The sequence below is a fragment of the Haemorhous mexicanus genome, chromosome 38 (assembly GCF_027477595.1).
Source record: "Haemorhous mexicanus isolate bHaeMex1 chromosome 38, bHaeMex1.pri, whole genome shotgun sequence".
Lineage (NCBI taxonomy): Eukaryota > Metazoa > Chordata > Aves > Passeriformes > Fringillidae > Haemorhous > Haemorhous mexicanus.
In genome coordinates, this window is record NC_082378.1 from 703,870 (window position 1) to 718,737 (window position 14,868).

General features: G+C 49.3%; 2 protein-coding genes across 2 annotated transcripts in view; one reads left to right on the forward strand and one right to left on the reverse strand.

The window, feature by feature from the left end:
* The window catches only part of LOC132341321 (helicase SRCAP-like), a 56,831-nt gene extending 50,271 nt beyond the window's left edge, over positions 1-6,560 (reverse strand). Inside the window, 2 exon segments of the mRNA XM_059872780.1 lie at positions 2,653-2,838; positions 6,369-6,560. Of these exon segments, the coding sequence (XP_059728763.1) occupies positions 2,653-2,838; positions 6,369-6,545 (363 nt within the window). The 5' untranslated portion in view covers positions 6,546-6,560.
* Positions 6,561-13,321: 6,761 nt separating this feature from the next.
* Positions 13,322-14,868, forward strand: part of BCKDK (branched chain keto acid dehydrogenase kinase) — a 27,679-nt gene continuing 26,132 nt past the window's right edge. The window contains exon 1 of the mRNA XM_059872781.1: positions 13,322-13,348. Within this exon, the coding sequence (XP_059728764.1) occupies positions 13,322-13,348 (27 nt within the window). The remainder of the gene's footprint in view (positions 13,349-14,868) is intronic.

A 14,868-nucleotide genomic window follows, 5' to 3' on the forward strand; every position in this document is an offset into this window, starting at 1 on the left:
CAGGTGAGACAGGTGAGAGACAGGTGAGACAGGTGAGGGACAGGTGAGACAGGTGAGGGACAGGTGAGACAGGTGAGAGACAGGTGAGAGGTGAGACAGGTGAGAGACAGGTGAGAGACAGGGGAGAGACAGGTGAGAGACAGGGGAGAGACAGGTGAGAGACAGGTGAGAGACAGGGGAGAGACAGGGGAGAGACAGGTGAGACAGGAGAGACAGCTGAGAGACAGGTGAGAGACAGGTGAGACAGGTGAGAGACAGGTGAGAGACAGGTGAGGGACAGGTGAGACAGGTGGGACAGGTGAGGGACAGGTGAGAGACAGGTGAGGGACAGGTGAGAGACAGGTGAGACAGGTGAGAGACAGGTGAGACAGGTGAGGGACAGGTGAGAGACAGGTGAGGGACAGGTGAGACAGGTGAGGGACAGGTGAGACAGGTGAGAGACAGGTGAGGGACAGGTGAGACAGGTGAGAGACAGGTGAGACAGGTGAGACAGGTGAGAGACAGGTGAGAGACAGGTGAGACAGGTGAGACAGGTGAGAGACAGGTGAGAGACAGGTGAGACAGGTGAGAGACAGGTGAGAGACAGGTGAGACAGGTGAGACAGGTGAGACAGGTGAGGGACAGGTGAGACAGGTGAGGGACAGGTGAGACAGGTGAGAGACAGGTGAGAGGTGAGACAGGTGAGAGACAGGTGAGAGACAGGGGAGAGACAGGGGAGAGACAGGTGAGAGACAGGTGAGAGACAGGTGAGACAGGTGAGAGACAGGTGAGAGACAGGTGAGAGACAGGTGAGGGACAGGTGAGACAGGTGGGACAGGTGAGGGACAGGTGAGAGACAGGTGAGGGACAGGTGAGAGACAGGTGAGACAGGTGAGAGACAGGTGAGAGACAGGTGACAGACAGGGGAGAGACAGGTGAGAGACAGGTGAGACAGGTGAGGGACAGGTGAGAGACAGGTGAGGGACAGGTGAGACAGGTGGGACAGGTGAGGGACAGGTGAGAGACAGGTGAGGGACAGGTGAGAGACAGGTGAGACAGGTGAGAGACAGGTGAGACAGGTGAGACAGGTGAGAGACAGGTGAGAGACAGGTGAGACAGGTGAGACAGGTGAGAGACAGGTGAGAGACAGGTGAGACAGGTGAGAGACAGGTGAGAGACAGGTGAGACAGGTGAGACAGGTGAGAGACAGGTGAGAGACAGGGGAGACAGGTGAGAGACAGGTGTGGGACAGGTGAGATACAGGTGTGGGACAGGTGAGATACAGGTGAGATACACAGGTGAGACTGAGGTACAGACAGGTGAGATACCACACAGACATCGCCCGAATTTCACCCAAACTTCACCCAGGTGTGCCCAGGTGTGCCCAGGTGTCACCTGAGCTCCTCCAGGTGCTCAAACCCACCTGAGATGCCACCACAGGTGCGCCAGGTAACCAAAAACCACCAAAAAAAACCCAAAAATCGCCCAAATTTCACCCGAATTTCGCCCAGTTTTCGCCCAAATTTCTCGCAGGTGTGCCCAGGTGTGCCCAGGTGTCACCTGAGCTCCTCCAGGTGATCGAAACCCACCTGAGATGCCACCACAGGTGCGCCAGGTAACCAAAAACCACCAAAAAACCCCCAAATTTCACCCAATTTTCACCCAAATTTTGCCCAAATTTCGCCCAGGTGTGCCCAGGTGTGCCCAGGTGTCACCTGAGCTCCTCCAGGTGCTCAAAACCCACCTGAGATGCCACCACAGGTGCGCCAGGTAACCAAAAACCACCAAAAAACCCCAAAAATCGCCCAAATTTCGCCCAATTTTCACCCAAATTTTGCCCAGGTGTGCCCAGGTGTCACCTGAACTCCTCCAGGTGCTCAAACCCACCTGAGATGTCACCACAGGTGCGCCAGGTAACCAAAAACCACCAAAAACCACCCAAAATCGCCCAAATTTCACCCAATTTTCGCCTAAATTTCACCCAGGTGTGCCCAGGTGTCACCTGAGCTCCTCCAGGTGCTCAAACCCACCTGAGATGCCACCACAGGTGCGCCAGGTAACCAAAAACCACCAAAAAACCCCAAAAATCGCCCAAATTTCACCCAAATTTCACCCAAATTTCACCCAGGTGTGCCCAGGTGTGCCCAGGTGTCACCTGAGCTCCTCCAGGTGATCGAAACCCACCTGAGATGCCACCACAGGTGCGCCGGGTAACCAAAAACCACCAAAAAATCCCAAAAATCACCCAAATTTCACCCGAATTTCGCCCAGTTTTCACCCAAATTTCTCGCAGGTGTGCCCAGGTGTGCCCAGGTGTGCCCAGGTGTCACCTGAGCTCCTCCAGGTGATCCAAACCCACCTGAGATGCCACCACAGGTGCGCCAGGTAACCAAAAACCACCAAAAAACCCCCAAAAATCGCCCAAATTTCGCCCAAATTTCGCCCAAATTTCAGCCAGGTGTGCCCAGGTGTGCCCAGGTGCGCCCAGGTGTCACCTGAGCTCCTCCAGTTGTTTGAAACCCACCTGAGATGCCACCACAGGTGCGCCAGGTAACCAAAAACCACCAAAAAACACCCCAAAATCACCCAAATTTCACCCAATTTTCACCCAAATTTTGTCCAAATTTCAGCCAGGTGTGCCCAGGTGTGCCCAGGTGTGCCCAGGTGCCCCACCTTCCTGGCCACGCCCCTCTTCCAGCGTCTCTCCTGGGCGAAGTCGGCGGCCAGCCACTGCATCTCCTCGCACAGGTAATCCCAGTGCACCTTGGGCCGCGCCGGCTCGGGCACCTTGGGCAGGCGCCGCAGGGACCAGAAGCCCTCGCGCTTCATCTCGGCCACGCGGTGCTCCACCTCGGCCTCCTGCGCAGGTGAGACAGGGGAGACAGGTGAGGGACAGGTGGGGACAGGTGAGGGACAGGTGGGGACAGGTGAGGGAAAAAAACCCCGAGAAAATGGGAAAAACCCCCGAGGTTTTGTCCCAAAATTGGAATAAATTGGGTTGAAAACTCCTAAATTGGTTCCTCAAGGGTTTACCTGGGGACAGGTGAGACAGGTGGGACAGGTGAGGGACAGGTGAGAGACAGGTGAGGGACAGGTGAGGGACAGGTGAGGGACAGGTGAGGGACAGGTGAGACAGGTGAGGGACAGGTGAGGGACAGGGGAGACAGGTGAGGGACAGGTGAGAGACAGGTGAGGGACAGGGGAGGGACAGGTGAGGGACAGGGGAGGGACAGGTGAGGGACAGGTGAGGGACAGGGGAGACAGGTGAGGGACAGGTGAGGGACAGGTGAGGGACAGGTGAGGGACAGGTGAGACAGGTGAGAGACAGGTGAGGGACAGGTGAGACAGGTGAGAGACAGGTGAGGGACAGGTGAGACAGGTGAGAGACAGGTGAGGGACAGGTGAGGGAACGGTGAGGGACAGGTGAGACAGGTGAGAGACAGGTGAGAGACAGGTGAGACAGGTGAGGGACAGGTGAGGGACAGGGGAGGGACAGATGAGACAGGTGAGGGACAGGGGAGAGACAGGTGAGAGACAGGTGAGAGACAGGTGAGGGACAGGTGAGGGACAGGTGGGGACAGGTGAGGGACAGGTGAGACAGGTGGGACAGGTGGGGACAGGTGAGAGACAGGTGAGGGACAGGTGAGGGACAGGTGAGGGACAGGTGGGGACAGGTGAGGGACAGGTGAGGGACAGGTGAGACAGGTGAGGGACAGGTGAGAGACAGGTGAGGACAGGTGAGGGACAGGTGAGGACAGGTGGGACAGGTGAGGGACAGGTGAGGGACAGGGGGGACAGGTGGGGACAGGTGAGAGACAGGTGGGGACAGGTGAGGGACAGGTGAGGGACAGGTGAGGGACAGGGGGGACAGGTGGGGACAGGTGAGAGACAGGTGGGGACAGGTGAGGGACAGGTGAGGGACAGGTGAGGACAGCTGAGGGACAGGTGAGGGACAGGTGAGACAGGTGAGGGACAGGTGGGGACAGGTGAGGGACAGGTGAGGGACAGGTGAGACAGGTGAGGGACAGGTGAGGGACAGATGAGGGACAGGTGAGGGACAGGTGAGACAGGTGAGGACAGGTGAGACAGGTGAGGGACAGGTGAGACAGGTGGGACAGGTGGGGACAGGTGGGACAGGTGAGACAGGTGAGAGGTGAGAGACAGGTGAGGGACAGGGGAGGGACAGGTGAGGGACAGGTGAGACAGGTGAGGGACAGGTGAGGACAGGTGAGACAGGTGAGACAGGTGAGGGACAGGTGAGGGACAGGGGAGGGACAGGGGAGAGACAGGTGAGACAGGTGGGACAGGTGAGGGACAGGTGAGGGACAGGTGAGACAGGTGAGAGACAGGTGAAGGACAGGGGAGGGACAGGTGAGGACAGGTGAGGACAGGTGAGACAGGTGAGAGACAGGTGGGGGACAGGTGAGGGACAGGTGAGGGACAGGAGAGGGAAAGGTGAGGACAGGTGGGACAGGGGAAGGACAGGTGAGACAGGTGAGGGACAGGTGAGGGACAGGTGAGACACAGGTGAGGGACAGGTGAGGGACAGGTGAGGGACAGGAGAGGGACAGGTGAGGACAGGTGAGCGAAAAAAACCCCGAGAAAATGGGAAAAATCCCCGAGGTTTTATCCCAAAATTTGAATAAACCCAGTATATCCCAGTATAACCCAGTATAACCCAGTATAGCCCAGTATAGCCCAGTATAGCCCAGTATAGCCCAGTATAGCCCAGTATAACCCAGTATAGCCCAGTATAACCCAGTATAGCCCAGTATAACCCAGTATAACCCAGTATAACCCAGTATAGCCCAGTATAGCCCAGTATAACCCAGTATAACCCAGTATAACCATTCCCAGCCCATTCCCAGCCCATTCCCAGTACAAACCAGTACAAACCAGTACAAACCAGTCCAGTTTAACCCTTACGTGCTTGGCCTGCTCGGCGATCTCGGCCGGGCTCCTCTCCCACAGCCAGGGGGGCTCGGGGGGGGATCCTCTCCCAGTATAACCCAGTATAACCCAGTATAACCCAGTATAACCCAGTATAACCCAGTATAACCCAGTACAGCCCATTCCCAGTGCATTCCCAGTACAAACCAGTACAAACCAGTCCAGTTTAACCCTTACATGCTTGGCCTGCTCGGCGATCTCGGCCGGGCTCCTCTCCCAGTATAACCCAGTATAACCCAGTATAACCCAGTATAACCATTCCCAGTACAAACCAGTACAAACCAGTACAAACCAGTACAGATTAACCCTTACGTGCTTGGCCTGCTCGGCGATCTCGGCCGGGCTCCTCTCCCACAGCCAGGGGGGCTCGGGGGGGCTCCTCTCCCAGTATATCCCAGTATAACCCAGTATAACCCAGTATAACCCAGTACAGCCCATTCCCAGCCCATTCCCAGTACAAACCAGTACAAACCAGTACAGATTAACCCTTACGTGCTTGGCCTGCTCGGCGATCTCGGCCGGGCTCCTCTCCCACAGCCAGGGGGGCTCGGGGGGGGCTCCTCTCCCAGTATAACCCAGTATAACCCAGTATAACCCAGTATAACCCAGTATAACCATTCCCAGTGCATTCCCAATGCATTCCCAGTACAAACCAGTACAAACCAGTACAAACCAGTGCAGTTTAACCCTTACGTGCTTGGCCTGCTCGGCGATCTCGACCGGGCTCCTCTCCCACAGCCAGGGGGGCTCGGGGGGGGCTCCTCTCCCAGTATAACCCAGTATAACCCAGTATAACCCAGTATAACCCAGTACAGCCCATTCCCAGTGCATTCCCAGTACAAACCAGTACAAACCAGTCCAGTTTAACCCTTACGTGCCTGGCCTGCTCGGCGATCTCGGCCGGGCTCCTCTCCCACAGCCAGGGGGGCTCGGGGGGGGGCTCCTCTCCCAGTATAACCCAGTATAACCCAGTATAACCCAGTATAACCCAGTACAGCCCAGTATAACCCAGTATAACCCAGTACAGCCCATTCCCAGTACAAACCAGTACAAACCAGTACAAACCAGTCCAGTTTAACCCTTACGTGCTTGGCCTGCTCGGCGATCTCGGCCGGGCTCCTCTCCCACAGCCAGGGGGGCTCGGGCCGGGCTCCTCTCCCAGTATAACCCAGTATAACCCAGTATAACCCAGTACAGCCCATTCCCAGTGCATTCCCAGTACAAACCAGTACAAACCAGTGCAGTTTAACCCTTACGTGCTTGGCCTGCTCGGCGATCTCGGCCGGGCTCCTCTCCCACAGCCAGGGGGGCTCGGGGGGGGCTCCTCTCCCAGTATAACCCAGTATAACCCAGTATAACCCATTCCCAGCCCATTCCCAGCCCATTCCCAGCCCATTCCCAGTACAAACCAGTACAAACCAGTGCAGTTTAACCCTTACATGCTTGGCCTGCTCGGCGATCTCGGCCGGGCTCCTCTCCCACAGCCAGGGGGGCTCGGGGGGGCCCTCGGGGGGGCCCTCGGGGGGCGGGGCCGGCCGGGGGGGCCCGGGGGGGGAGGGGCTGCCGGGGGAGCCCCCCGAGGACGAGGCCGGGGACACGGGGCTGGAGCCCGTCATCCTGCCCGAGGGCACCTGGGGACACAAACCCGGGGTCAAATCCCAGAATTTTGGGAAAATTGGGGAATTTGGGGGGAAAATTTGGGATTTTTAGGAGAAAAGTTGGGATTTTTAGGGGAAAATTTGAGATTTTTAGGAGAAAATTTGGGGTTTTTAGGGCAAAATTTAGTGGGAAAATGGGGATTTTTTAGGGGGTTTGGAGGGATTTTGGGAGGGGAATTGGGGATTTTGGGGTGAAATTTGGGGATTTTGGGGAAATTCGATGAAAATTTGGGAATTTTGGGGGAAAATTTGGGATTTTTGGGGGAAAATTTGGGGTTTTTAGGGGAAAATTTGGGGTTTTGAGGAGATTTTTGGGGGGTTTGGGGACGCCGGGGACACGGGGCTGGAGCCCGTCATCCTGCCCGAGGGCACCTGGGGACACAAATCTGGGGTCAAATCCCAGAATTTTGGGAAAATTGGGGAATTTTGGGGGAAAATTTGGGATTTTGGGTGAAAATTTGGGGTTTTGAGGAGATTTTTGGGGGGTTTGGGGACGCCGGGGACACGGGGCTGGAGCCCGTCATCCTGCCCGAGGGCACCTGGGGACACCAATCCGGGGTCAAATCCCAGAATTTTGGGAAAATTTGGGGGTTCTGGGTGAAAATTTGGGATTTTTGGGGAAAAAAATGGGGATTTAAGGGGAAAATTTAGGATTTTTAGGGGAAAATTTGGGGGAAAAATGGGGATTTTTAGGGGGTTTTAGGGGGTTTGGAGGGACTGTGGGAGGGGAAATTAGGGATTTTGGGGTGGAATTTGGGGATTTTGGGAAAATTCGATGAAAATATGGGAATTTTGGGGGAAAATTTGGGGATTTTGGGGGAAAATTTGGGATTTTTAGGGGAAAATTTGGGGATTTTAGGGGAAAATTTGGGGGGGAAATGGGGATTTTTTAGGGGGTTTGGAGGGATTTTGGGAGGGGAAATTGGGGATTTTGGGGTGAAATTTGGGGATTTTGGGAAAATTGGGGAAAATTTGGGAATTTGGGGGAAAATTTGGGATTTTTTGGGGAAAATTTGGGAATTTTAGGTGAAAATTTGGGGTTTTTAGGCGAAAATTTGGGGGGAAAATGGGGATTTTTTAGGGGGTTTGGAGGGATTTTGGGAGGGAATTGGGGATTTTGGGGTAAAATTTGGGGATTTTGGGGAAATTCAATGAAAATTTGGGAATTTTGGGGAAAAATTTGGGATTTTTAGGAGAAAATTTGGGGTTTTTGGGGAAAATTTGGGGATTTTAGGGGAAAATTGGGAGGAAAATGGGGATTTTTTAGGGGGTTTGGAGGGATTTTGGGAGGGGAATTGGGGATTTTGGGGTGAAATTTGGGGATTTTGGGAAAATTGGGGAAAATTTGGGATTTTTGGTGAAAATTTGGGATTTTTTGGGGAAAATTTGGGGTTTTTAGGTGAAAATTTGGGGTTTTTAGGGGAAAATTTGGGGGGAAAATGGGGATTTTTTAGGGGGTTTGGAGGGATTTTGGGAGGGGAATTGGGGATTTTGGGGTGAAATTTGGGGATTTTGGGAAAATTGGGGAAAATTTGGGAATTTTGGGGAAAAATTTGGGGTTTTTAGGGGAAAATTTGGGGGGAAAATGGGGATTTTTTAGGGGGTTTGGAGGGATTTTGGGAGGGAAATTAGGGATTTTGGGGTGAAATTTGGGAATTTTGGGGGAAATTGGGGAAAATTTGGGAATTTTGGGGGAAAATTTGGGGATTTTAGGGGAAATTTGGGAATTTTAGGTGAAATTTTGGGGGTTTTAGGGGAAAATTTGGGGGGAAAATGGGGATTTTTTAGGGGGTTTGGAGGAATTTTGGGAGGGAATTGGGGATTTTGGGGTGAAATTTGGGGATTTTGGGAAAATTGGGGGAAATTTGGGAATTTTGGGGGAAAATTTGGGAATTTTAGGTGAAAATTTGGGGTTTTTGGGGGAAAATTTGGGAATTTTAGGGGAAAATTGGGGGGAAAATGGGGATTTTTTAGGGGGTTTGGAGGGATTTTGGGGGGGAATTGGGGATTTTGGGGTGAAATTTGGGGATTTTGGGAAAATTTGGGAAAATTTGGGAATTTTGGGGGAAAATTTGGGATTTTTTGAGGAAATTTGGGAATTTTAGGTGAAATTTTGGGGATTTTAGGGGAAAATTTAGGGGGAAAATGGGGATTTTTTAGGGGGTTTGGAGGGATTTTGGGAGGGGGAATTGGGGATTTTGGGGTGAAATTTGGGGATTTTGGGAAATTGGGGAAAATTTAAAAATTTTGGGGAAAAATTGGGGTTTTTAGGGGAAAATTTGAGGGTTTTAGGGGAAAATTTGGGGGGAAAATGGGGATTTTTTAGGGGGTTTGGAGGGATTTTGGGGGGGAATTGGGGATTTTGGGGTGAAATTTGGGGATTTTGGGAAAATTGGGGGAAATTTGGGATTTTTGGGGGAAATTTGGGGTTTTTAGGAGAAAATTTGGGGGGAAAATGGGGATTTTTTAGGGGGTTTGGAGGGATTTTGGGAGGGGAATTGGGGATTTTGGGGTGAAATTTGGGGATTTTGGGAAAATTCGATGAAAATTTGGGAATTTTGGGAGAAAATTTAGGGTTTTTGGGCATAATTTGGGGTTTTTAGGGGAAAATTTGGGGGGAAAATGGGGTTTTTTTAGGGGGGTTTGGAGGGATTTTGGGAGGGGAAATTGGGGATTTTGGGGTGAAATTTGGGGGTTTTGGGAAATTCGGTGAAAATTTGGGAATTTTGGGGGAAAATTTGAGGGTTTTAAGGGGAAAATTTGGAGTTTTTAGGGGAAAATTTGGGGGGAAAAAGGGGATTTTTTAGGGGGTTTGGAAAGATTTTGGGAGGGGAAATTGGAGATTTTGGGGTAAAATTTGGGGATTTTGGGAAAATTCGGTGAAAATTTGGGAATTTTGGGGTGAAATTTGGAATTTTAGGGGAAAATTTGGGGATTTTAGGGGAAAATTTGGGGGGAAAATGGGGATTTTTTAGGGGGTTTGGAGGGATTTTGGGAGGGAAATTAGGGATTTTGGGGTGAAATTTGGGGATTTTGGGAAAATTGGGGAAATTGGGGAATTTTGGGGGAAAAATTTGGGGTTTTTGGGGAAAATTTGGGGGTTTTAGGGGAAAATTTGGGGGGAAAATGGGGATTTTTTTAGGTGGTTTGGAGGGATTTTGGGAGGGAAATTAGGGATTTTGGGGTGAAATTTGGGGATTTTGGGAAATTGGGGAAAATTTAAAAATTTTGGGGAAAAATTGGGGTTTTTTAGGGCAAAATTTGGGAATTTTAGGGGAAAATTTGGGGTTTTAGGGGAAAATTTAAGGGGAAATGGGGATTTTTTTAGGGGGTTTGGAGGGATTTTGGGAGGGGAATTGGGGATTTTGGGGTGAAATTTGGGGATTTTGGGAAAATTGGGGAAAATTTGGGGTTTTTAGGAGAAAATTTGGGATTTTGAGAGGAAAATTTGGTGGTTTTAGGTGAAATTTCGGGGTTTTTAGGGGAAAATTTGGGGGGAAAATGGGGATTTTTTAGGGGGTTTGGAGGGATTTTGGGAGGGGAATTGGGGATTTTGGGGTGAAATTTGGGGATTTTGGGGAAATTTGATGAAAATTTGGGAATTTTTAGGGGAAATTTGGGATTTTTAGGAGAAAATTTGGGGTTTTTGGGTGAAAATTTGGGGTTTTGAGGAGATTTTTGGGGGGTTTGGGGACGCCGGGGACACGGGGCTGGAGCCCGTCATCCTGCCCGAGGGCACCTGGGGACACAAATCTGGGGTCAAATCCTGGGATTTTGGGAAAATTTGGGGAGTTCTGGGTGAAAATTTGGGAATTTTTGGTGAAAATTTGGGATTTTTAGGGGAAAATTTGGGATTTTTAGGGGAAAATTTGGGGTTTTTAGGGGAAAATTTGGGGGGAAAATGGGGATTTTTAGGGGGTTTTAGGGGGTTTGGAGGGACTGTGGGAGGGGAATTTGGGGATTTTGGGGTGAAATTTCGGGATTTTGGGGAAATTCGGGAAAATTTGGGTTTTTTGGGGGGAAATTTGGGATTTTTAGGAGAAAATTTGGGGTTTTTGGGGGAAAATTTGGGGTTTTTAGGGGAAAATTTGGGGGGAAAAAGGGGATTTTTTAGGGGGTTTGGAGGGATTTTGGGGGGAATTGGGGATTTTGGGGTGAAATTTGGGGATTTTGGGAAAATTGGGGAAAATTTGGGAATTTTGGGGGAAAATTTGGGATTTTTAGGGGAAAATTTGGGATTTTTAGGGGAAAATTTGGGGATTTAGGGGAAATTTGGGGGGGGAAATGGGGATTTTTTAGGGGGTTTGGAGGGATTTTGGGAGGGGGAATTGGGGATTTTGGGGTGAAATTTGGGGATTTTGGGGAAATTCGATGAAAATTTGGGAATTTTTAGGGGAAATTTGAGATTTTTAGGTGAAATTTTGGGGTTTTTAGGGGAAAAATTTGGGGAGAAAATGGGGATTTTTTAGGGGGTTTGGAGGGATTTTGGGAGGGGAATTGGGGATTTTGGGGTGAAATTTGGGGATTTTCGGAAAATTGGGGAAAATTTGGGAATTTTGGGGAAAAATTTGGGATTTTTAGGGGGAATTTGGGGATTTTAGGGGAAAATTTGGGGGGAAAATGGGGATTTTTTAGGGGGTTTGGAGGGATTTTGGGAGGGGATTTGGGGATTTTGGGGTGAAATTTGGGGATTTTGGGGAAATTGGGGAAAATTTGGGATATTTTAGGGGAAAAATTGGGGATTTTAGGGGAAAATTTGGGATTTTTTGGTGAAAATTTGGGGGGAAAATGGGGATTTTTAGGGGGTTTTAGGGGGTTTGGAGGGATTTTTGGAGGGGAAATTGGGGATTTTGGGGTGAAATTTGGGGATTTTGGGGAAATTCGGTGAAAATTTGGGGATTTTGGGGGAAAATTTGGGGTTTTTAGGGGAAAATTTGGGATTTTTAGGGGAAAATTTGGGGGAAAATGGGGATTTTTTAGGGGGTTTGGAGGGATTTTGGGGTGAAATTTGGGGATTTTGGGAAATTCAGTGAAAATTTGGGAATTTTGGGGGAAAATTTGGGATTTTTAGGGGAAAATTTGGGATTTTTAGGGGAAAATTTGGGGTTTTGAGGAGATTTTTGGGGGGTTTGGGGACGCCGGGGACACGGGGCTGGAGCCCGTCATCCTGCCCGAGGGCACCTGGGGACACAAATCCGGGGTCAAATCCCAGAATTTTGGGAAAATTTGGGGAGTTCTGGGTGAAAATTTGGGAATTTTTGGTGAAAATTTGGGATTTTTAGGGGAAAATTTGGGGGTTTTAGGGGAAAATTTGGGGGTTTTAGGGGAAAATTTGGGGGGAAAATGGGGATTTTTTAGGGGGTTTGGAGGGATTTTGGGAGGGGAAATTGGAGATTTTGGGGAAATTGGGGAAAATTTGGGAATTTTGGGGTGAAATTGGGGATTTTTAGGGGAAAATTTGGGGATTTTGGGGGAAAATTTGGGGTTTTGAGGAGATTTTTGGGGGCGTTGGGGACGCCGGGGACACGGGGCTGGAGCCCGTCATCCTGCCCGAGGGCACCTGGGGACACAAATCTGGGGTCAAATCCCGCGATTTTGGGAAAATTGGGGAATTTTGGGTGAAAATTTGGGATTTTTAGGAGAAAATTTGGGGATTTTAGGGGAAAATTTGGGGTTTTTAGGGGAAAATTTGGGGGGAAAATGGGGATTTTTTAGGGGTTTGGAGGGATTTTGGGGGGGAATTGGGGATTTTGGGGTGAAATTTGGGGATTTGGGGAAATTCCGTGAAAATTTGGGAATTTTGGGGGAAAATTTGGGATTTTTAGGGGAAAATTTGGGGTTTTAGGGGAAAAATTTGGGGGTTATAGGGGAAAATTTAGGGGGAAAATGGGGATTTTTTAGGGGGTTTGGAGGGATTTTGGGAGGGGAATTGGGGATTTTGGGGTGAAATTTGGGATTTTGGGAAAATTCGATGAAAATTTGGGAATTTTGGGGGAAAATTTGGGGTTTTTAGGTGAAATTTTGGGGGTTTTAGGGGAAAATTTGGGGGGAAAATGGGGATTTTTTAGGGGGGTTTGGAGGGATTTTGGGAGGGGAATTGGGGATTTTGGGGTGAAATTTGGGGATTTTGGGAAAATTGGGGAAAATTTGGGAATTTTGGGGGAAAATTTGGGGTTTTTTGGGGAAATTTTGGGGTTTTTAGGGGAAAATTTGGGGGGAAATGGGGATTTTTTGGGGGGTTTGGAGGGATTTTGGGAGGGGAATTGGGGATTTTGGGGTGAAATTTGGGGATTTTGGGAAATTCGGTGAAAATTTGGGATTTTTAGGGGAAAATTTGGGATTTTTAGAGGAAAATTTGGGGTTTTAGGGGAAAATTGGGAGGAAAATGGGGATTTTTTAGGGGGTTTGGAGGGATTTTGGGAGGGGAATTGGGGATTTTGGGGTGAAATTTGGGGGTTTTGGGGAAATTGGGGAAATTTGGGAATTTTGGGGGAAAATTTGGGATTTTTAGGAGAAAATTTGGGATTTTTAGGTGAAATTTTGGGGGTTTTAGGGGAAAATTTAGGGGAAAATGGGGATTTTTTAGGGGTTTTGGAGGGATTTTGGGAGGGGGAATTGGGGATTTTGGGGTGAATTTTGGGATTTTGGAAATTGGGGAAAATTTGGGAATTTTGGGGAAAAATTGGGGATTTTAGGGGAAAATTTGGGGTTTTTAGGGGAAAATTTGAGGGAAAATGGGGATTTTTAAGGGGTTTTGGATGGTTTGGAGAGACTTTGGGAGGGGAAATTGGGGATTTTGGGGAGAAATTTGGGGATTTGGGGAAAATTGGGAATTTTGAAGGGATTTTAGGGCCATTGTTGGGGATTTTGGGGCCATTTTGGGGGATTTTTGGGGATTTTTAGGGGAATTTTGGGGCCCTTTTTTTGGGATTTTGGGGCCATATTTGGGAAGGATTTTGGGGCCATTGTTGGGGATTTTGGGGGATTTTTGGAACCATTTTTGGGGATTTTGGGGCCATTTTTGGGGGATTTTGGGGCCATTTTTGGGGATTTTGGGGCCATTTTCAGGAATTTTTGGGGGATTTTTGGGACCATTTTTGGGGTCATTTTTGGGGTCATTTTTGGGGCCATTTTTTGGGGTTTTTGGGGCCATTTTTGGGGTCATTTTTGGGACCATTTTTGGGGGTATTTGGAGCCATTTTTGGGGATTTTTTGGGCTCTTTTCAGGACCTTTTGTGAGGATTTTAAGGCAAATTTTGGGGATTTTGAGGCAAATTTTGGGGCAATTTTTGGGGCCATTTTTTGGGATTTTAGGGCCATTTTTCAGAAGGATTTTGGAGCCATTTCCAGGAATTTTGGGACGATTTTTGGGCATTTTGGGACAATTTTTGGGGCCTTTTTTTGGTGATTTTGGGGTCATTTTTGGGGCCTTTTTTTGGTGATTTTGGGGCCATTTTAGAGTCGTTTTTTGGGCATTTTTGGAGATTTTGTGTTCATTTTTTGGGGCCATTTTTGGGGATTTTGGGGCCATTTCCAGGAATTTTGGGGGGGTTTTAGGCCCATTTTTGGGGGGATTTTGGGGCCATTTTGGGGCCATTTTTGGAGATTTTGGGTCCATTTTCTGAGGCCATTTTGGGGTCATTTCTGGGGATTTTGGGCCCATTTTGGGGGATTTTTGGGGCTATTTTTTGGGGGATTTTTGGGGCCATTTTTGGGGCGATTTTTAGGTCACATTTGGGGATTTTGGGACCAATTTTTTGGGGATTTTTGGGGCCATTTTGGAGAGTTTGGGGTCATTTTGGGGGATTTTTGGGGCCATTTTCAGGAATTTTGGGGGATTTTTGGAACCATTTTTGGGGGGGGATTTTGGGGCCATTTTTGGAGATTTTGGGTCCATTTTTTGATGTCTTTTTTGGGGAGTTTGGAGCTGTTTGGGGGGATTTTTGAGCCATTTTTTGGGGGGGGATTTCGAGGTCATTTTTGGGGATTTTGGGGTCACTTTTTGGGATTTTTGGGGTCATTTTTTGGGGATTTTCAGGTCACTTTTGGGGATTTTGGGATCTTTTTTGAAGATTTTGGGGCCATTTCCAGGAATTTTGGGGGGATTTTAGGCCCATTTTTGGGGGAATTTTAGGGCCATTTTTGGAGATTTTGGGGCCATTTTTTAATGCTGTTTTTGGGGAGTTTGGGGCCATTTGGGGGGATTTTTGGGGCCATTTTTGGGGGGGATTTCTGGTCATTTCTGGGGATTTTGGGGTCATTTTTTGGAGGGATATTGGGG